Source organism: Heteronotia binoei, chromosome 9, assembly GCF_032191835.1.
Source record: "Heteronotia binoei isolate CCM8104 ecotype False Entrance Well chromosome 9, APGP_CSIRO_Hbin_v1, whole genome shotgun sequence".
In the NCBI taxonomy this organism is placed as follows: Eukaryota; Metazoa; Chordata; class Lepidosauria; order Squamata; family Gekkonidae; genus Heteronotia; species Heteronotia binoei.
This window is the reverse complement of record NC_083231.1, coordinates 126,422,596-126,444,612: the sequence shown is the minus strand read 5'-3', so window position 1 is coordinate 126,444,612 and position 22,017 is coordinate 126,422,596. Positions and strand designations below refer to the sequence as shown.

General features: G+C 59.1%; 2 protein-coding genes across 2 annotated transcripts; one reads left to right on the top strand and one right to left on the bottom strand.

Moving 5' to 3' along the window:
- Positions 1–2,147: 2,147 nt before the first annotated feature.
- LOC132577664 (serine protease HTRA2, mitochondrial-like) lies at positions 2,148–14,534 on the bottom strand. Its single transcript, XM_060247453.1, is given in 10 exon segments — positions 2,148–2,249; positions 2,251–2,314; positions 2,422–2,517; positions 10,515–10,584; positions 10,804–10,912; positions 11,164–11,196; positions 11,343–11,537; positions 11,805–12,009; positions 14,063–14,169; positions 14,316–14,534. Coding segments are annotated over 10 exon segments (1,200 nt in total).
- Positions 14,423–20,708, top strand: LOC132577454 (lipid droplet-regulating VLDL assembly factor AUP1-like). The gene is made up of 11 exons (XM_060247241.1): positions 14,423–14,597; positions 14,683–14,971; positions 15,687–15,874; positions 15,972–16,044; positions 16,261–16,334; positions 16,491–16,557; positions 16,738–16,843; positions 19,145–19,288; positions 19,977–20,122; positions 20,241–20,329; positions 20,431–20,708. The coding sequence occupies exons 1-11, from the start codon at positions 14,533–14,535 to the stop codon at positions 20,477–20,479; spliced, it is 1,290 nt and encodes a 429-aa protein (XP_060103224.1). The 5' UTR covers positions 14,423–14,532; the 3' UTR covers positions 20,480–20,708.
- The last annotated feature ends 1,309 nt before the right edge of the window (positions 20,709–22,017 follow it).

Here is a 22,017-nt window from a genome sequence, read left to right as displayed (position 1 = left end):
TGATCTCCCCTTGTGGCACAGCTGCCCCCCCGGGCACAAACTCCCACCCCTTCCCTGATCTCCCCTTGAGGCACAGCTGCCCCCCGGGCACAACCCGCCCCCTTCCCTGATCTCCCCTTGTGGCACAGCTGCCCCCTGGGCACAAACGCCCCCACCCCTTCCCTGATCTCCCCTTGTGGCACAGCTGCCCCCCCGGGCACAAACGCCCACACCCTTCCCTGATCTCCCCTTGTGGCAAGCTGCCCTGGGCACAACCGCCCACCCCTTCCCTGGCCTCCCCTTTGTGCTGGCACAGCTGCCCCCCCGGGCACGCCCACCCCTTCCCTGATCTCCCCTTGTGCCAGCTTCCCCCCCGGCACAACCGCCCACACCCTTCCCTGATCCCCCCTTGTGGCACAGTGGCGCTCCCCCCTCCGGGCATCAGCCAGCCCCCCTGCCTTCGCTCTTGTGGCCCAGCTCCCCCCCGGGCACACCGCCCTCCGCACCCCCCTCCCACCCCTTCCTGGCCTCCTCTTGTGGCACAGCTGCCGCCCCGGGCACAACCGCCCTCTTCCCTGCCCCCCCGTGGTGGCACAGCTGCCCCCCCGGGCACAACCGCCCCCCTTCCCTGGCCCCCCCTGGCGGCACAGCTGCCCCCCCGGGCACAAACCCCCCACCCCTTCCCTGATCTCCCCTTGTGGCACAGCTGCCCCCCGGGCACAACCGCCCACCCCTTCCCTGATCTCCCCTTGTGGCACAGCTGCCCCCTGGGCACAAACGCCCACCCCTTCCCTGATCTCCCCTTGTGGCACAGCTGCCCCCCGCGGGCACAAACGCCCACCCCTTCCCTGATCTCCCCTTGTGGCAGCAGCTGCCCCCCCGGGCACAACCGCCCACCCCTTCCCTGGCCTCCCCCTTTGTGGCACAGCTGCCCCCTCCGGGCACAAACACACCACCCTCCCTGATCTCCCCTTGTGGCACAGCTGCCCCCCCCAGCACAACCGCCTACCCCTTCCCTGCCCCCCCTTGTAGCACAACCGCCCACCCCTTCCCTGGCCCCCCCCTTGTGGCACAGCTGCCCCCCCGGCACAAACGCCCACACCCTTCCCTGATCTCCCCTTGGGGCACAGCTGCCCCCCCCCGCGGCAACCGCCCACCCCTTCCCTGGCCCCCCCTGGTGGCACAGCTGCCCCTCAGGGCACAACCGCCCACTCCCCTTTCCCCTGGATCTCCCTAGGGGCACAGCTGCCCCCCCGGGCACAACCCGCCCACCCCTTCCCTGGCCCCCCCTGGTGGCACAGCTGCCCCTCAGGGCACAGCCGCCACCCCTTCCCTGGCCTCCCCCTTGTGGGGCAAGCAGAGAAACAAGCTCTGGTGAGCATCTGGCTTCCAAGAAGCCAAGCCTGGCACTGCCCTCCTGCAGCACTAGTGCCTTGCCCCGGCCTTGGCCTTGAGGGTGGTTGGGAACGAGGCTCCAGCTGCGATTCTGGCCATGCAGCAGCAAGGGCTTTGCCAGGACCACCAGAGACCTCCCAGGCCTGGCCTGCCCCACCCCAAACACAGGGCCCGGCTGCTTCCGAGGGGTTCACCAACACGACTGTCGTAAGAGCTTCAACTCCAAGCACAAAACCCTTCCCAAAGAATACAGAGAGAGCTGGCAGAATCCAAGCGTTTCTTTACTTCCATCTTAGTTGCCGTCCTTTTATTCCTCCTCCTCCTCTGGAAGATTCTTTTTCTTCATCTGCCCTTCAGCTCCCCTTCCCCACGAGGGAACCTCTTGAATCACAGAGTCGCGACTAGAACCTTCTCCATACTGGGGCAGGGTCTGAACCGACACCAGCAGGGCAAACGCAACCCCTGGGTCTCCGTGAGGGACGAGGGTTTCCACCCCCAAAAGCTGTATGCAGCTGCGGGCTTCCTTGTCGCTAAGCAGTTCTGCTGCTCCGGCCAGATGCAGGCTGGCCCCCTCCCCACAGCACTGCTTCAGCCTGCTCTGCGGAGGACTGCCAGCGAAAGGACAAGGTGCCCACTGGCCTGGCCTTCCTCCCCCTGCAGGGTCCCGCCACCTTGCCAAGAGCAGAGGCAGGGAGAGGGAGGCCCCCCTGTGCAGACCTCCTGGGGGGGGGCAGAGAGGCGGCTCCCAGCCAGAATCCAGTGCCCTGCCCGCCCTAGTCCGTGACCTCCGGGGTGATGGTCAGCTGCAAGGACTCGGGGCCTCGCCGCACCAGCAGGGCCAAGTGGGGCTGTGTCCGCACTGCCTTGTAGACATCCCTCTGCCCGCTGCGAAGGCTGCCCGTTGATTTCCACCAGGACATCCCCTGCCTTCAGTCCTGCTCTGGGGACAAAGGAGGAGAGGAAGAGGGGAAGGGGATCCCGTGCGCAGGACAGGCACCTGCTGCAGCCCCCCCACCCCCTGCCAAGGAGGAGCCCCCTTGCACTTACTGATGAGCCGGAGAGCCAAAGATCACCTTGTGGATGAGGACCCCGTAAGGCACGTCAGGGAAGGCCGGATCCCGCAGCTTCAGCTCAGACAGGATACTGTAGAGGGCAGGGGAGGGCGGGAGATCCCAAGGTCAGTGCGTCTGGAGCCAAGGGAGCCTAGAGGGCGCTCTCTGGCCAAGCCCCTTGGGGGCCGTGCACTGCCCACATCAAGAAGCTGCACCTGTGGGGCATTTGTGAGGAGCCTCCTGTTGGAGGGCAGGATTACTGGGGGGGGGGCGCTTCTGCCTGGCACCATGAGTCACCCCAGCTGCCCACCCAAGGAGGGGGCTGATCCAGGGCTGGGGGCCTCCCCTTGACTGTCGTCCTCATCCTAGCAGTGCCACAAAGCTGCCCACTTTGCAGGGTGCAGAAACCAAGGCCCAAAGCCAGCCAACAGCCCAGGGAGATGCACGGATGGAGGGACCTTTCTCTGAGTCAGACTCTGCCCTCCAGGGCCTCAGGTCAAGGTCTTCTGAGCTGCCCTTTTCACAGCTGGGACCGATGCTGGGAGCCCTGGCTTGCCTCACAGATGCTCCAAGGCCTCTGCCTGCCTCTTCCGCCCTACACAAAGCTACACGGTGGAGGAGCCCAAGAGACTCTCGTCCCCCCTCCTCCGTTGCTGCTCTTCCTTTTGCCACACACCTAGCAGAGCCCACCCAAACACCCTCTTCTGCCCTCAGCCCTATCCTGTCCCCCTCCACCCGCTTGTGTCCTTGCATTTATATCCCGCCTTTCCTAAGTGAGTTCAGGGCAGGTTACAACAGAGGTCAAGCAATTAAAACAGGATTTATAAATTGCAACACAACAGCAACACCTTCAGGGATCCCCATAAGTCTCCAGCTCCCTCAAGCACCAGTCCCCAGAGAGGGGGAGGCCAGCAAAAGGCCACATCCTTCAAGGGCTCCTCTTGTCACAATTTCCCTCTTCCCCCCTCCAGCATTAAGAACATAAGAGAAGCCATGTTGGATCAGGCCAACGGCCCATCCAGTCCAACACTCTGTGTCACACAGTGGCAAAAATTTTATATATACACACACACTGTGGCTAATAGCCACTGATGGACCAGCGCTCCATATTTTTATCTAAACCCCTCTTGAAGGTGGCTATACTCTTCCCTTTCTATTCCCGTTCTCTTCCCTTTCTCTACCGCTTACCTTCCAGCCTCTCCCCCCACACACACACTAACTTGATTGATTAGGAGTGGCTGTGTTCCCCACCCTCTGCATTATTAAGCTGCACCTTGCCAGAGGCGCGAACCGAAGGGTGAGAGCTAAAGGGCTCTTGGCCTGGGGGCTGTGTAAGGACCAGGAACCCAGATTCCTTGTGTTCCCAATAAGGTAAGTAGACTCTCCAGGTGGGGAGCCACTTAAACAGGGTTTAAAAGGGGACTGTATATTTTTAAAAAGCTATCATGAAGGTAGAATGCCAGCAGGGAGGTGAGGGCTTTCCAGTGTTTTGCATTGAGTATCACCTGTATGACTATCTGCCCACAGGACAGAAGTCTTCGGTGTGTGCTCGATGCAAGGAGCTCCTGGTCCTCAGGGAACGAGTTCGTACCCTTGAGACTGAGGTGACTGACCTGGAGAAGCAGAGACAGTCAGTTAGGCACTCGGAGAAGACTCTCAGGGACGTGTTAGATGAGCCCCGCTCTGAACATGGCAGCCCCGTTGCTACTAGGGAGCATGAGGGTCGAGAGGGAACAGGACACCGGGCTGAGGATAAGGGGAATGTGCCCTCAGAAGGGACCTCTTCTTCAGTTGGTGAGCGGAAATCCTTTCGCGCCAAGGAACCATCCCTGGGCAGGGAGAGAGGGGGGGTCTTGGAAGTTGGCGATTCGATCCTTAGGCAAGTAGACGTCTGGGTGGCGAAACCGCATACTGACCGTATGGTGACTTGCCTGCCTGGTGCGAATGTAGCAGACATTACGCGTGTAGTAGATAGGCTGATAGACAGTGCTGGGGAGGAGCCAGTGGTCGTGGTGCATGTTGGCACCAACGATGTGGGGAAATGCAGTCGTGAGGTCCTGGAGGAAAAATTTAGGCTGCTAGGCGGGAGACTTAAGGCCAGGACCTCCAAGGTAGCTTTCTCAGAAGTGCTACCTATTCCACGTGCAGGGCTGGAGAGATAGGCACAAATTAGAAGTCTCAATGTATGGATGAGACGATGGTGTAAGGAGGAAGGGTTTAAGTTTGTTAGACACTGGGATGCTTTCTGGAACAAACGGGAGCTGTACAAAAGAGACGGTCTCCACTTGTCCCCGGATGGAACCAGGCTGCTGGCACTTAAAATCAAAAAGGTGGCAGAGCAGTTTTTTAACTAAATCTTAGGGGAAAGCTGACAGGAGAGGAAATGTCTATGGTTCGGGAGGACCCATTTCAAAGAGATGAAGGGTTAGCTGTTACTTTTCTACCAGGTAATGGACCAGAGTTGTCCACTGAGATGGTGACAAACAGAATGGACTGCCTGCCAGAGTCTCGAGGCAGCAGGAGGAAGGTGGCGGGCCTGGCTTGCCTGGGAAATTATAGCTGTTTGTACACAAATGCTAGAAGTCTTCAAAGTGAAATTGGTGAATTGGAATGTTTAGTGTTGGGAGAAAACAGAGGCATTGTGGGAATTTCAGAAACTTGGTGGAATGAGGAGAATCAGTGGGACATGGTGATTCCTGGATATAAGTTATATCGGAAGGATAGGGAGGGAAGGGTTGGAGGTGGGGTGGCTCTGTATGTCAGAGAGGGCATATGGTCCAGTAAGACTGAGGTCAGAGAATTAGATTCCCTTCTAGAAATGCTTTGGGTCGAAATAGAGGGCCCAAAAGGAAATTTAACTATGGGAGTTTGTTATCGCCCACCAAATCAAAAGATAGAGAACGACTATAATATGATGGAAGGCGTAAAGATAGTGGCTAGATGTAAGACCTGTGTTATCATAGGTGATTTTAACTACCTGCAGATTGATTGGGTCAATATGTGTTCTGGTCGAGAGAAAGAGATTGGGTTTCTTGATGCTCTCAATGCCTGTGCTATGGAGCAGATGGTCTCTGAACCTACCAGGGGTGGGGCGATCCTGGATTTGGTCCTAAGTAATGCCCAAGACTTGGTGAGAGATGTAAAAGTGATCACACCGCTTGGGAGCAGTGACCATAACGTTATTGATTTCACCATTTGTATAAATAGAGAGTTGCCCCAAAAGACCGGCACAACCACGTTTAACTTTAAAAGGGGTAACTTCTCTGAGATGAGGAGGCATGTGAAGAGGAAACTGAAAGGAAAGATAAATGCAGTCAAAACCCTTGGGGAAGCTTGGAGGCTATTTAAAACTACAATCCTAGAAAGTCAGATAAAATATATACCACAAGTTAGGAAAGGTACAAACAGGTATAAGGGAAGGCCTGCATGGTTAACAAACAAAGTAATGAAAGCTGTAAAAAGTAAGGACGACTCCTTTAAGCGGTGGAAAGCTAGTCCAAGTGAGATTAATAAAAGGGAACACAGGCAGTGGCAAATCAAATGCAAGACTGTGATCAGGCAGGCAAAAAGGGACTATGAGGAGCATATTGCAAAAAACATAAAGACCAACAATTAAAATTTCTTCAAATATATTAGAAGCAGGAAACCAGCCAGGGAGGCAGTGGGGCCCTTGGATGACCAAGGGGTCAAAGGATTACTGAAGGAGGATAGGGAAATGGCTGAGAAGCTGAATGCATTTTTTGCTTACGTCTTCACTGTGGAAGATGAGAAGTGTTTGCCTGCTCCAGAACCACTTATATTGGAAGGGGTGTTGAAAGACCTGAGTCAGATTGAGGTGACAAGAGAGGAGGTGCTACAACTGAGAGACGAATTAAAAACTAATAAGTCATCAGGTCCGGATGGCATACATCCCAGAGTTCTGAAAAAACTCAAAGTTCAACTTGTGGATCTTCTGACAAAAATATGTAATCTTTCATTGAGGACTGGAAGGTAGCAAATGTCACCCCCATCTTTAAAAAGGGTTCCAGAGGAGATCCGGGAAACTACAGGCCAGTCAGTCTGACTTCAATACCGGGAAAGTTGGTAGAAACCATTATCAAGGACAGAATGAGTAGGCACATTGATGAATACGAGTTATTGAGGAAGACTCAGCATGGGTTCTGTAAGGGAAGATCTTGCCTCATTAACCTGTTACATTTCTTTGAGGGGGTGAACAAACATGTGGACAAAGGAGACCCGATAGATATTGTTTACCTTGACTTCCAGAAAGCTTTTGATAAAGTTCCTCATCAAAGGCTTCTTAGTAAGCTCGAGTCATAGAGTAAAAGGACAGGTCCACTTGTGGATCAAAAACTGACTAATTAATAGGGAGCAGAGAGTGAGTATAAATGGGCAGTCTTCGCAGTGGAGGACGGTAAGCAGTGGAGTGCCGCACGGCTCAGTACTGGGTCCCATGCTCTTTAACTTGTTCATAAATGATTTGGAGTTGATAGTAAGCAGTGAAGTGGCCAAGTTTGCAGATGAGACTAAATTGTTCAGGGTGGTGAGAACCAGAGAGGATTGTGAGGAAGTCCAAAGGGATCTGTTGAGGCTGGGTGAGTGGGCGTCACTGGCCTGATCCAACATGGCTTCTCTTATGTTCTTATGTGACTCAGAGTGTTGGACTGGATGGGCCACTGGCCTGATCCAACATGGCTTCTCTTATGTTCTTATGTGACTCAGAGTGTTGGACTGGATGGGCCACTGGCCTGATCCAACAGGGCTTCTCTTATGTTCTTATGTGACACAGAGTGTTGGACTGGATGGGCCACTGGCCTGATCCAACATGGCTTCTCTTATTTTCTTATGTGACACAGAGTGTTGGACTGGAGGGGCCACTGGCCTGATCCAACAGGGCTTCTCTTATGTTCTTATGTGACACAAAGTGTTGCACTTGAGGGGCCACTGGCCTGATCCAACATGGCTTCTCTTATGTTCTTATGTGACTCAGAGTGTTGGACTGGAGGGGCCACTGGCCTGATCCAACACGGCTTCTCTTATTTTCTTATGTGACACAGAGTGTTGGACTGGAGGGGCCACTGGCCTGATCCAACAGGGCTTCTCTTATGTTCTTATGTGACACAGAGTGTTGGACTGGATGAGCCATTGGCCTGATCCAACAGGGCTTCTTTTATGTTCTTATGTGACTCAGAGTGTTGGACTGGATGGGCCACTGGCCTGATCCAACATGGCTTCTCTTATGTTCTTATGTGACACGGAGTGTTGGACTGGAGGGGCCAGTGGCCTGATCCAGCAGGGCTTCTCTTATGTTCTTCTGTGGCACAGAGTGTTGGACTGGATGGGCCATTGGCCTGATCCAACAGGGCTTCTCTTATGTTCTTATGTGACACAGAGTGTTGGACTGGATGGGCCACTGGCCTGATCCAACAGGGCTTCTCTTACGTTCTTATGTGCCACAGAGTGTTGGACTGGATGGGCCACTGGTCTGATCCAGTAGGGCTTCTCTTATGTTCTTATGTGACACAGAGTGTTGGACTGGAAGGGCCATTGGCCTGATCCAACAGGGCTTCTCTTATGTTCTTATGTGATACAGAGTGTTGGACTGGAGGGGCCACTGGCCTGATCCAACATGGCTTCTCTTATGTTCTTATATGACACAGAGTGTTGGACTGGATGGGCCACTGGCCTGATCCAACATGGCTTCTCTTATGTTCTTATATGACACAGAGTGTTGGACTGGATGGGCCACTGGCCTGATCCAACATGGCTTCTCTTATGTTCTTATGTGACACAGAGTGTTGGACTGGATGGGCCACTGGCCTGATCCAACATGGCTTCTCTTATTTTCTTATGTGACACAGAGTGTTGGACTGGAGGGGCCACTGGCCTGATCCAACAGGGCTTCTCTTATGTTCTTATGTGACACAAAGTGTTGCACTTGAGGGGCCACTGGCCTGATCCAACATGGCTTCTCTTATGTTCTTATGTGACTCAGAGTGTTGGACTGGAGGGGCCACTGGCCTGATCCAACACGGCTTCTCTTATTTTCTTATGTGACACAGAGTGTTGGACTGGAGGGGCCACTGGCCTGATCCAACAGGGCTTCTCTTATGTTCTTATGTGACACAGAGTGTTGGACTGGATGAGCCATTGGCCTGATCCAACAGGGCTTCTTTTATGTTCTTATGTGACTCAGAGTGTTGGACTGGATGGGCCACTGGCCTGATCCAACATGGCTTCTCTTATGTTCTTATGTGACACGGAGTGTTGGACTGGAGGGGCCAGTGGCCTGATCCAGCAGGGCTTCTCTTATGTTCTTCTGTGGCACAGAGTGTTGGACTGGATGGGCCATTGGCCTGATCCAACAGGGCTTCTCTTATGTTCTTATGTGACACAGAGTGTTGGACTGGATGGGCCACTGGCCTGATCCAACAGGGCTTCTCTTACGTTCTTATGTGCCACAGAGTGTTGGACTGGATGGGCCACTGGTCTGATCCAGTAGGGCTTCTCTTATGTTCTTATGTGACACAGAGTGTTGGACTGGAAGGGCCATTGGCCTGATCCAACAGGGCTTCTCTTATGTTCTTATGTGATACAGAGTGTTGGACTGGAGGGGCCACTGGCCTGATCCAACATGGCTTCTCTTATGTTCTTATATGACACAGAGTGTTGGACTGGATGGGCCACTGGCCTGATCCAACATGGCTTCTCTTATGTTCTTATATGACACAGAGTGTTGGACTGGATGGGCCACTGGCCTGATCCAACATGGCTTCTCTTATGTTCTTATGTGAACAGAGTGTTGGACTGGGTGGGCCACTGGCCTGATCCAACAGGGCTTCTCTTATGTTCTTATGTGACACAGAGTGTTGGACTGGAGGGGCCACTGGCCTGATCCAACAGGGCTTCTCTTATGTTCTTATGTGACACAGAGTGTTGGACTGGATGGGCCACTGGCCTGATCCACAGGGCTTCTCTTATGTTCTTCTGTGACACAGAGTGTTGGACTGGATGGGCCACTGGCCTGATCCAACAGGGCTTCTCTTATGTTCTTATGTGACACAGAGTGTTGGGCTGGAGGGGGCATCGGCCTGATCCAACAGGGCTTCTCTTATGTTCTTATGTGACCCAGAGTGTGGGACTGGAGGGGCCACTGGCCTGATCCAACATGGCTTCTCTTATGTTCTTATATGACACAGAGTGTTGGACTGGATGGGCCACTGGCCTGATCCAACATGGCTTCTCTTATGTTCTTATATGACACAGAGTGTTGGACTGGATGGGCCACTGGCCTGATCCAACATGGCTTCTCTTATGTTCTTATGTGAACAGAGTGTTGGACTGGGTGGGCCACTGGCCTGATCCAACAGGGCTTCTCTTATGTTCTTATGTGACACAGAGTGTTGGACTGGAGGGGCCACTGGCCTGATCCAACAGGGCTTCTCTTATGTTCTTATGTGACACAGAGTGTTGGACTGGATGGGCCACTGGCCTGATCCACAGGGCTTCTCTTATGTTCTTCTGTGACACAGAGTGTTGGACTGGATGGGCCACTGGCCTGATCCAACAGGGCTTCTCTTATGTTCTTATGAGACACAGAGTGTTGGACTGGATGGGCCACTGGCCTGATCCACAGGGCTTCTCTTATGTTCTTCTGTGACACAGAGTGTTGGACTGGATGGGCTATTGGCCTGATCCAACAGGGCCTCTCTTATGTTCTTATGAGACACAGAGTGTTGGACTGGAGGGGCCACTGGTCTGATCCCACAGGGCTTCTCTTATGTTCTTAACCGAGGATTAGAATCTTCAGCAAGGCCCAACTGACCCCAAAATGGCTACCCAAAACCTCACAAGAGGCTGGCGGCATTCTCTCCTTTAGGAAGCAAGCAGGGCTTGGGCTATTCTACAGTTTTTAAACCCTTGGAGCTTCCTCCAGCCTGCAGAAAAACACAACTCTCCTGTGCTCTATGGAGCCTGGCGGGTTTAACCCTGGAGGAGATAGTTCAGAATTAAATAGAACCGCCTACCGGAGGAGAGGGGAGGAGGAGGACAGCTGCAGCTGCCTGAGGCTGGGAGACTCCTGCTCACCTGGGGGTCAGGGTCAGCATCATCACACCAATGTAGCGCCGCTTCCCCTCTGCGCCGCCAAACCAGGAGCCTGCAAGAGGAGAGGCCGTCAGCCAGGGGGCGCTGTGCTCCTCCCAAACGGCTCAGCCAGCCCCCACCACAAGGGACCCTGAAGCCCCCCAGCCGCCCCCCCAGGGGAAAGCAGCCTGGAAAGCAAGCCCCCCCAACAGTGAAACAGCAAAGGGGCAGCAAGCACTAAGATCACCCCATGTGGCAGCATTGTTGGGGGGGGCTGCCCCCACGCACGCACCCGTCTGCTTCCCCTCCTCCTCCAGGAAGGCCCGCAGCCGGTCAGAGGGGATGGCAAAGGAAATCCCGGCCGTCACCTTCATAGTGTTGACGCCAATCACCTCGCCATCCTAGGAGAGGACAAAGTCACCCTGGCAGCTGTCTGCAACTCCGACTGCACCAGAAGGGGGAGGGGGGACCCCTGCAGCCCAGAAGGCAGGAAGAAGGCTGGGAACTAAACCGCCATCTGCCCCAGGAGGCCCTCGAGAGGGAAGGCCATCCCCTCCCCATCCCCCAAGCAGCCACAAGGAAGAGGCAGAAGCCCTCCGGGGCCCCCAGGGGCCCCCTGCCTCTCCCATGCAGCAGAACCCGGAACACTTACCAGGTTGACCAGAGGGCCACCAGAGTTCCCAAACTGTGGAGGAGAAAGGGGGGGGGGAGGAAAGGTATCCTGAGTAGGAGCTCCCGAAGGGCCCAAGTGGCCAAAGCCCTTGCGGAGAAAGGTCCCAGCCCCTTCCAATCCCCTCCCCAGCCCAGGGAGAGGATCCAGAGGGGCCTCACGTCGATGGCAGCATCTGTCTGGATGTACTCCATGTCCGAGGCGGCCAGGCCTAGTTCCCGCCCTCCTCGCTGGACTGAGCTGACGATGCCAGACGTAACGGTGTTCTGGAGGGCAAAAGGACTGCCCATGGCCACCACAAACTCCCCCTGGCGCACCTCGGAAGAGCGGCCCAAGGGCAAGGTGGGTAAGGGGTGCTGTGGGGAGAGGAAGAGACAGACACCTAGGGTGGCACCTTGCCTTGGCAAGCACTTCCTTCCACCACCCCCCCCACTGAGGCAACACAAAGAGGCCTTTGGGGGAGTGCTTTGGAGCATCTCTGGATCATCCGCTGTCTAGAACCGGGAATCCCCGCTCAGATCGGCTCACTCACAGAACAGCTGCCTCCCACTGCGTGTGAAGCTTGAGGGATCTGGGGGTCTGCCTGTGCCTGGGGGGTTGCAAAAGCCCTTGCCCCCTGGCACCTTGGGGTCGATCTTGATGGTGGCGATGTCAGCGACCTGGTCGACCTGCCGCACGACAGCGTTGTAGAGCTCCCCACTGGCCAGCCTCACCCTCACCCGCCTGCGGTTGGCCACGACGTGAGCGTTGGTCACAATGAGGCCATCTGCAGACACCACAAAGCCAGAGCCGTTGGAGATGGGCAGCTCCCGCCCCGAGAAGGGATGCCTAGGGCGACAAGAGAAGAGGGCGATGGTGCGTCCCAAGGGAGGAGGGGAGACGCCGGAGGCCCCGGCAAAAGGTTCTTCCACAGGCCAGGCCAGCAGGCCCGCGAGGGGTGGAGGAGGAGGAGCGTGAGTGAGGCCTGTCTTGTGCTCCTTTGCCTCCACCTGCAAGTGAGTTCAGAGCTGCTGGGTGCAGCTGCTGGCTGCTCAGGAGGGTTGGGGCTGGCTAGCCAATGGGTCTTGCCTCAGAGCAAAGGGGGCTGCTGAGTGGCCTACAGTAGCATCAGGCTCCTCTGTCCCATTCATCTTTCTGTCCCCTTTAGAAAGCTGTGCTGAACATAAGAACATAAGAGAAGCCATGTTGGATGAGGCCAATGGCCCATCCAGTCCAACACTCTGTGTCACACAGGGGCAAAAAATTTTATATATACACACACACTGTGGCTAATAGCCACTGATGGACCTGTGCTCCATATTTTTATCTAACCCCCTCTTGAAGGTGGCTATGCTTGCGGCCGCCACCTCCTGTGGCAGTGAATTCCACATGTTAATCACCCTTTGGGTGAAGAAGTACTTCCTTCTATCCATTCTAACCCGACTGCTCAGCAATTTCATCGAATGCCCACGAGTTCTTGTATTGTGAGAAAGGGAGAAAAGGACTTCTTTCTCTACGTTCTCCATCCCATGCAGGATCTCCATGGAGACGGGGCGGGGGGGGGGAGGGGGTCTGGGGGGCCCCTCTCCTTCCCCTCCCTCCCCTGCTCAGGATCTCCATGGAGATGGGGGGTGCTGGGGGGCCCCTCTCCTCCCCCACCTGCTCAGGCTCTCCATGGAGAGGGGGGGGGGTGCTGGGGGCCCCTCTCCTCTCCTCCCCCTCCCTCCCCTGCCCAGGATCTCCATGGAGATGGGGGGAGGGGGTGCTGGGGGGCCCTCTCCTCCCCCTCCCCCATCTGCTCAGGATCTCCATGGAGACGGGGGGGAGGGGTTCTGGGGGGCCCTCTCCTCCCCCTCCCCCCCCCCGCTCAGGATCTCCATGGAGACGGGGGGAGGGGGCGCTGGGGGGCCCCTCTCCTCCCCCCCGCTCAGGATCTCCATGGAGATGGGGGGAGGGGGTGCTGGGGGGGCCCTCTCCTCCCCCTCCCCCATCTGCTCAGGATCTCCATGGAGACGGGGGGAGGGGTTCTGGGGGGCCCTCTCCTCCCCCTCCCCCCCCCGCTCAGGATCTCCATGGAGACGGGGGGGAGGGGGCGCTGGGGGGCCCCTCTCCTCCCCCCCCGCTCAGGATCTCCATGGAGACGGGGGAGGGGGCGCTGGGGGGCCCCTCTCCTCCCCCCCCGCTCAGGATCTCCATGGAGACGGGGGGAGGGGGCGCTGGGGGGCCCCTCTCCTCCCCCTCCCCCCCCCGCTCAGGCTCTCCATAGAGACAAGGGGAGGGGGTCCTGGGGGGCCCCTCTCCTCCCCCTCCCCCCCCGCTCAGGATCTCCATGGAGACGGGGGAGGGGGCGCTGGGGGCTCTGCTTGGGGGGGCCTCTCCTCCCCCTCCCCCCCTGCTCAGGATCTCCATGGAGACGGGGGGAGGGGGCGCTGGGGGGCCCCTCTCCTCCCCCTCCCCCCCCCCCGCTCAGGCTCTCCATAGAGACAAGGGGAGGGGGTCCTGGGGGGCCCCTCTCCTCCCCCTCCCCCCCCGCTCAGGATCTCCATGGAGACGGGGGAGGGGGCGCTGGGGGCTCTGCTTGGGGGGGCCTCTCCTCCCCCTCCCCCCCTGCTCAGGATCTCCATGGAGACGGGGGGAGGGGGCGCTGGGGGGCCCCTCTCCTCCCCCTCCCCCCCCCCGCTCAGGCTCTCCATAGAGACAAGGGGAGGGGGTCCTGGGGGGCCCCCTCTCCTCCCCCTCCCCCCCCCGCTCAGGATCTCCATGGAGACGGGGGAGGGGGCGCTGGGGGCTCTGCTTGGGGGGGCCTCTCCTCCCCCTCCCCCCCCGCTCAGGATCTCCATGGAGACGGGGGAGGGGGCGCTGGGGGCTCTGCTTGGGGGGGCCTCTCCTCCCCCTCCCTCACCTGCCCAGGATCTCCACGTAGACGAGGGCGGGGGCGGTCTTCTCGGCCACGTCGGCGATGAAGTTGAAGGTGCCTCGCGGGGAGGGGCGGTGATCCCCACGGCGCCCCTCCCCGTCCCCGCCCACCAGCACGGCCGCCGCCGCCCCCCCCGCGCCCGCCCAGCCCCGCCCCCAGCCCCAGCCCCGCCCCGCCGCCACCCCCGCCCGCAGCGCCCACCGCGCCGCCATCGCCCGCTCCTCCTCCTCCTCCTCGCCTGGGGGCCGGAAGTGCCGGCCGCCGCGCAAGGCCTGCCGGGAAGGGAGCCCGTGCCGCGGAGGAAGGAGGCCCCGCCCCTTCCGGGCGGCCCGGAAACGGCGCTCTCTCGTCTGCGCAGGCGCGGCCAAGATGGCGGCAGGGGCTGAGCGGGCCTCCGCCTGGCCCTGAGGCCGGGAAGGCGGGAGACGGAGGGAGGGAGGGAGCGGCCGGACGCCATGGAGGCCTCCCCGCACGCCGCCCCCGCGCCCCCCGGCCCGGACCGCCTCTTCGACTCCCACCGGTGAGCCCCCCTCCCTCCCCCCGCGGGCGCGCGCCGCCTCCCCCCCCCCCGCTCTAAGCGCGCGCCCGCCCTCTCCCCCCTGCAGGCTGCCGAGCGACGGGCTGCTGCTGCTGTCGCTGCTGCTCTACGCGCCGGTGGGGCTGTGCCTGCTGCTGCTGCGCCTCTTCCTCGGCCTGCACGTCTTCCTCGTCAGCTGCGCCCTCCCGGACTGCGCCCTCCGCAGGTTTGTCGTGCGGGTGATGTGCTCCGTGCTCGGCCTCCTGGTGCGGCAGAGCCAGCCTCGGCAGCACGGCCTCCGCGCCCGCGTCTACATCGCCAACCACGTCACGCACTTCGACCACAACGTCGTCAACTTGCTGACCTCTTGCAATGCGGTGAGTGGGCCCTGCATGAGGGTCGCCTAGCCACACCTGGTCTCATAGGGAGCTGCCTTCTAGTGCATCAGACCCCCCCCCCCCCCAAGTCGGTCTTGTCAACTCACTGGCAGCCGCTCTCCAGGGTCTCCAGCTGAGGTTTTTCCATGCCTATTTGCCTGGACCCTTTTTTAGTTGCAGATGCCAGGGATTGAACCTTACCAAGCAGATGCTCTACGACTGAGCCATTATCCCTCCTCTACACATGAAGCCGCCTTCTACTGAATCAGACCCTCTTCGGTCCATCAAAGTCAGTCTTGTCTACTCAGACTGTCTCTCCAGGGTCCCAAGCTGAGGTTTTTCACGCCTCCATGCCTGGACTTCTTTTAGTTGGAGATGCTGGAGATTGAACCAGGGACCTTCTGCTTTCTGAGCAAATGCTCTACCACTAAGCCACCGTCCCTCTCAAAAATTCATTCCAGGCTTGAAGGATGCCACCTGAGCATTTTGTGGTGCTACCTTTAGGAAGTTTCCAGCAATTTACCTGCCCAACCCCATCTTGGAGGATGGGGTGAGACTTTTTGGTAGCAGCTGAACCATCAGTTATCTTGGGGCTGCTTCCGGGCACCCAAGAGCTGTCTTCCCTCATTGGCCTCTGGATACCTGGAGGATGGGTGGGTGGTGTTTCTCAGGCTTTACATTCTTGCCTTCTGTGTCTCTCTCTCTTCTCCAACAGCCGATGCTGAACGGAGCCTCTGGGTTCATTTGCTGGTCCCGTGGCTTCCTGGAGGTGGGGAGCACGGGCAGCCGAGCAGAGCTCCTGGAGTCCTTGAAGGCCTACTCCTCCCACGGAGGCAACCCGCCTCTGCTGCTCTTCCCTGAGGAGACCACCACCAACGGGAGGGTGGGGCTTCTGCGCTTCAGGTGGGCTGGGGGAGCAGCGAGCAGGAGGGGCGGGTGCTGCCCATAGGCTTGCCTCTCTCCAGGCCTGGCCTTGCTGACCGGGCTGTTCCCTTTCCAGCACGTGGCCGTTCTCCATCTTGGATGTGGTCCAGCCAGTGGCCCTGCAAGTGCAGAGGCCCTTTGTTGCCGTGGTGAGTGCTTTAGGGGGGAGGGAGAGGGGCTAGCGTTGTACTTTCACTCCTGTCCTGCGTTGCGCATATTCGGGTCTTTCCTTTTTTTTGCAAAGTGTTCTGCCACAATGAGTCTTGGGGGGGGGGGCGCTGCTCCACCCTTATCCCAACAGGGTTGTGTGCCGGCCACAGGTTCCCCGGGGCTTTTTATAGTTTCCTTTCCCTTTCTCTTTGAAGAGCACAGCGGATGCCTCCTGGGTTACTGAGCTGCTCTGGACTTTCTTTGTTCCCTTCACCATTTATCAAGTAAGGTACTAGTTCTCTGTCATTCTTTGGGGGTGGGAGGAGGAGTGTTTGGAGGCAGCTCTGTTGTCCTTTAAAAGAAGGGCCCCTTTATGCCAGTAGGGAGAAGGAGAGCCAGCTTGTTGCCCCGTCTTCATTTGGGCTTTTTTCTTGGCCTGGTGCAGGTGGCTCCCTTCCGTCTGCAGGCGAGCTGAAGAGACGCGGGAGGAGCTGGCTCTTCGAGTCCAAGAGGTAAGGACTGAAGCCCAGGGTGGGGTTTCCCCATGGCAGCCATGGGACTATGGTGTTCGCTGCCCTCGTATTCCACAGCATCCTACCGGCTGGGGCCCCCCACGGTTGGTGTCAGGGATGTTGACAGGGGGGGCTCCTCTGGACAGGGAGCCTCCCCATTGATCTCTGTGCCTCTTGCAGCTCCTGGCCTTGGAGCTTGATGTGGTGTCAACACGGCTCACTGCTGCTGACAAAGCAGAGCACCTGAAGCGACTGCGCCACAGCCCTCCAACCCCCTATGCCCCAGGTGAGCCACGGCCCTCCAGCCCCCTATGCCCCAGGTGAGCCACGGCCCTCCAGCCCCCTATGCCCCAGGTGAGCCACGGCCCTCCAACCCCCTATGCCCCAGGTGAGCCACGGCCCTCCAGCCTCCTATCCCCCAGGTGAGCCGCAGCCCTCCAGCCCCCTATGCCCCAGGTGAGCCACGGCCCTCCAACCCCCTATGCCCCAGGTGAGGTGAGCCACGGCCCGCCAGCCCCCTATGCCCCAGGTGAGCCACGGCCCTCCAGCCTCCTATCCCCCAGGTGAGCCGCAGCCCTCCAGCCCCCTATGCCCCAGGTGAGCCACGGCCCTCCAACCCCCTATGCCCCAGGTGAGGTGAGCCACGGCCCGCCAGCCCCCTATGCCCCAGGTGAGCCACGGCCCTCCAGCCTCCTATCCCCCAGGTGAGCCGCAGCCCTCCAGCCCCCTATGCCCAGGTGAGCCACAGCCCTCCAGCCCCCTATGCCCCAGGTGAGCCACGGCCCTCCAGCCTCCTATCCCCCAGGTGAGCCGCAGCCCTCCAGCCCCCTATGCCCCAGGTGAGGTGAGCCACAGCCCTCCAGCTCCCTATGCCCCAGGTGAGCCACAGCCCTCCAGACCCCTATGCCCCAGGTGAGCCACGACCCTCCGGCCCCATATGCCCCAGGAGACCCACAGCCCTCCAGCCCCCTATGCCCCAGGTGATCCACGGCCCTCCAGCCCCCTATGCCCCAGGTGAGCCATGGCCCGCCAGCCCCCTATGCCCTAGGTGAGCCACAGCCTTCCAGACCCCTATGCCCCAGGTGAGCCACGGCCCTCCAGCCCCCTATGCCCTAAGTGAGCCACAGCCCTCCAGACCCCTATGCCCCAGGTGAGCCACAACAGCCCCCTATGCCCCAGGTGAGCCACAGCCCTACGGCTCCATATGCCCCAGGAGAGCCACAGCCCTCCAGCCCCATATGCCGCAGGTGAACCACAGCCCTCCAGCCTCCTATGCCCCAGGTTAGCCACAGCAGCCCTCTATGCCCCAGGTGAGCCATGGCCCTCCAGCCCTCTATGCCCTAGGTGAGCCACAGCCCTCCAGCCCCCTATGCCCCAGGTGAGCCACAGCCTTCCAGACCCCTATGCCCCAGGTGAGCCACAGCCTTCCAGACCCCAGGAGAGCCACAGCCCTCCAGCCCCATATGCCGCAGGTGAACCACAGCCCTCCAGCCTCCTATGCCCCAGGTGAGCCACAGCAGCCCCCTATGCCCCACGTGAGCCACGGCCCTCCAGCCCCCTATGCCCTAGGTGAGCCACAGCCCCCTATGCCCCAGGTGAGCCACAGCCCTCCAGCCCCCTATGCCCCAGGTGAGCCACGGCCCTCCAGCCCCCTATGCCCCAGGTGAGCCACAGCCCTCCGGCCCCATATGCCCCAGGAGAGCCACAGCCCTCCAGCCCCATATGCCGCAGGTGAACCACAGCCTTCCAGCCTCCTATGCCCCAGGTGAGCCACAGCAGCCCCCTATGCCCCAGGTGAGCCACAGCCCTCCAGCCCCCTATGCTCTAGGTGAGCCACAGCCCTCCAGCCCCCTATGCCCAGGTGAGCCACAGCCCTCCAGCCCCATATGCCCCAGGTGAGCCACAGCGCTCCAGCCCCATATGCTGCAGGTGAACCACAGCCCTCCAGCCTCCTATGCCCCAGGTCAGCCACGGCCCTCCAGCCTCCTATCCCCCAGGTGAGCCGCAGCCCTCCAGCCTCCTATCCCCCAGGTGAGCCGCAGCCCTCCAGCCCCCTATGCCCCAGGTGGGGTGAGCCACGGCCCTCCAGCTCCCTATGCCCCAGGTGAGCCACAGCCCTCCAGCCCTCTACGCGCCAGGTGAGCCACGGCCCTCCAGCTCCCTATGCCCCAGGTGAGCCACGGCCCTCCAGCCCCCTATGCCACAGGTGAGCCATGGCCCTCCAGCCCCCTATGCCCCAGGTGAGCCATGGCCCTCCAGCCCCCTATGCCCCAGGTGAGCTACGGCCCTCCAACTCCCTATGCCCCAGGTGGGCCACGGTCCTCCAGCCCTCAACTGAGCCATTCTTCCCACTGCGCCCATCAACATGGTCATCCCACGGGCCTGGCCTTGCTAGCCCCATCTGTGCTCTGGCTTGTAGAAGTGGGGGGGGGGTGGATTTTTCCCCAGGAGAGGATGTTAGTGACAACTTCACTCTGCCTGTGGCAAGCGGTCCCAGAAAGGGAGGAAGGTGGCTGCGCCCCAGAATTGCCCTGGAGGTGGGACCTTCAGCAAACACTTGTGTTTCACCCATCTCTCTCTTTCCCAGTCCCAAGTCAGCCCTTGGCAGCCCGGCCTCAGGCTTTCTCCAGCTCACCCCCCACGGAGGATACACCCCACTTGACAGGCATGGCTCAGCGTGTCAAGGAAGTTCTGCCTCACGTGCCCCTGGCAGTCATTCGCAAAGACTTGGGTGAGTGAGTGGATGCTGGGAGGGTGTGGGAGGGGGGCTGCTGCAGATTGGTGACTGAAAGGTGGAGCTCAAGGTTCCCTCCTGGGCATTGCAGAGCAAGGAAAGCGTCAGTAAGGCAAGACAGAGTGAGTTGGAAGGCGGCATAAACCAGCTGATTTCCACATAGGTGACTGCGTTAGTCTTTTGCAGCAGAACTAGGCGGGAGCCACCTTAAATGCAGGACTTGGTCCACTGGAGTTCTCCTGAGTCAGGCCTCACTTGATCAGGTGTGCAGGAGGGTCCCTCAGTCTACCTTTCCAATGCCTGGTTACATGACCACTGTCTCGCCAAAGTTTGTGTCAGAATAAGCATTGCTTGTATTGGTGCGGTGTCGCTGAATTTCAGTGTTAGTTTTTGGAGAAGACTTAAACCCCACTGCTCTCCGGAAAAACTTGTATAAGCAGCATCCCATAATAAAACCACATAATGAGGATAAAGGATCAATATAGTCCATTAATTCAGTGTTAATTTAAACCCAGGAGGAGGCTGGCGGCGGGGGATGTTTAAAGTCCGTTGGAGGTGATCTGGAAGAGGAATCAATTTGATACTCCAGATCCAAGAGCCACCACGCTTGGAGGAAGTCTGGCCCAGGGTTGTTGGTTTTTCCCCTTCGCCCTGCCTCTCACATATGGCCTGCCTCTCTCCCCAGCCCAGACAAACTGCGTGGACGCCACCATTGCCAACCTGCTGGAGGGGCGGGTTCCCTTCACCCCCAGCGAGGCAGAAGAGGAGCCCTCCTTGCTTGGCCCATCCGTCTCCAGTGCTCAGCCCCCTGCGGCTCCTCCTCCAGCTGCGGTACGTGCAGACCGCCTTCGGGTGGGGGGAGGAGGAGAAAGCAAGCATGCACTAGGGCAAGGGGGTGACTCCCTCCCTCTTCTCCTCTCTCTCTCTCTCTCTCTCTCTGTGGTTGCAGCTGCCCCTGAAGGTGTTTGCCAGGTCCCCGGAGGCCAGGCACCTCTCCCTGCAGGACCGGAAGCGGGCGCTCTTTGACTACGCCAGGAGGTGAGGCTGGAGGGGGCAAGGAGGGCTTGTGGTGCTTGGGCAGGGCAGACTGGCTGGCTGGCTCTGCTGGGCACTGCCTCAGGCTTCCCTTGCCTCCGCAGGAAATACACAGAGAAATACGGGATGCCCCAGAGCCAGGGGAACCGCTGAGCAGATCATGCAACTTCTTCTGGACTTGGCAACGGGCAGTGGCGGCTATGGGCGTGGAGGGCTGCCGTGGACGATGAGCAACCTGTGGCTACTCCAACTCCATGTGTCCCGGGCTGATCCCAGCCCACCTGCGCTTTCGCTCCGGGCCCTGGACTCAGCACAGCACTGGGGGGCCCTGGAGCCGGGGGGGGGAGGCTTTCGCTATCAAAATAAAAATGACTCACTTTCTCGTGTGTGCGTGGGAGCAGCTCCTTTGAGTGCTACAGCTGAGCCCTGCTGAGGGGTCCTTGCGAACCTGCTACTCGACCAGGCCAATACTCCAGGCCTGCTGGGGAAGCTGCCTTCTAGGGAGGGCGGGAGGGCAGAGTCTGTCTTGCTCGGGAGCCTCTGGCGGGGTCTGCACAGGGGCTGTTGTGTTGGTCTCAGATCTGGAAGCTCCAGGTATGAACCCCCTTCTGCCCTGCCCTGCCCTGCCAGCTGGACGAGTGGCCTTGAGTCAGCCACACACACTCAGCCAAGCCTACCTCACAGGTGGTGGTGAGGATTCAATGGAAAGGACAACTGTCGTGGGGGTGGGATCCATGCAAGTGCGTTGCCCCCTGCTCCATGGAGGCTGGCAGGCCCCCGGTCTCTCGTGCTCTTTGATTTTACACCATTTTATACCAAGTTGATCCACCTTGGGTTTCAGCCAGAACGGAGAACTGTGAGTGAAGAACGAAGTGGGGGCAAGAGAGGAAGTCCTGCCCAATGGGTGGAGGCCAGGAGAAGGAAGAGGGGCTTCCCTGTGTGCTGCTCACCCGGTCTTCTCGGGGTGCTGGCGAGAGGGCCCTTTGGGGTATCCCCCCTCTGATCCCTCCACCCTCTCAGGTGATTTTCCGATAGTGGGGTTGGGGTGAGCACAGACTGCAGTCCCATCAGAGGGAGGAAGTGCCACCATCGAGGGGCTGGCCAGGAGGAGGCGGCGGCCACAGGGCTGAACACTTGGAGCCCCCCAGGCAGCCCCTGCGAGCCATCGCGGTCAGTATTGTCTACCCAGACTGGAAGCACCCCTCCAGAGTGGCGGGCAGTGGTCTTTTCCATCAGGCTGGGGGTGAGACCGGGAGCTGCCCAAGCAAAGGCTGTTCCACTGAGCCAGGGCTCCTCCACAGAGAGGAGTTTGGTGTAGTAGTGAAGTGCAGAGGGCCAGGTTTGATTCCCCACTCCTCCACTTGCACCTGCTGGAATGGCCCTGGGTCAGCCACAGCTCTTGTAGGGGTTGTCCTTGAAAGGGTAGCTGCTGGGGGAGCCCTCTTAGCCCCACCCACCTCACAGGGTGTCTGTTGGGGGAGAAGTAAAGGAGATGGTGACTGCTCTTGAGATTCAGAGTATAGGGCGGGGTATGAATCCAGTATCATCAGTCGGTCTAGGTGGGTCCCCCTGAAGCTGCTTCATACTGAATCAGACCCCCCTCCTTGGTCCATCATGGTCCACTCAGCCTGGCAATGGCTCTGCAGGGTCTCAGGCAGACAGGCCAGTCCTTCCCCTCGCCCAGCAGATTT

Excerpts from the sequence above, each read along its gene's own strand:
- LOC132577454 (XM_060247241.1), top strand. The coding sequence starts at position 14,533 with ATGGAGGCCTCCCCGCACGCCGCCCCCGCGCCCCCCGGCCCGGACCGC. Across the intron at positions 16,045-16,260 it reads AGAGGCCCTTTGTTGCCGTG|AGCACAGCGGATGCCTCCTG; the intron begins GTGAGTGCTTTA and ends TTCTCTTTGAAG. Across the intron at positions 19,289-19,976 it reads AGTCATTCGCAAAGACTTGG|CCCAGACAAACTGCGTGGAC; the intron begins GTGAGTGAGTGG and ends CTCTCTCCCCAG.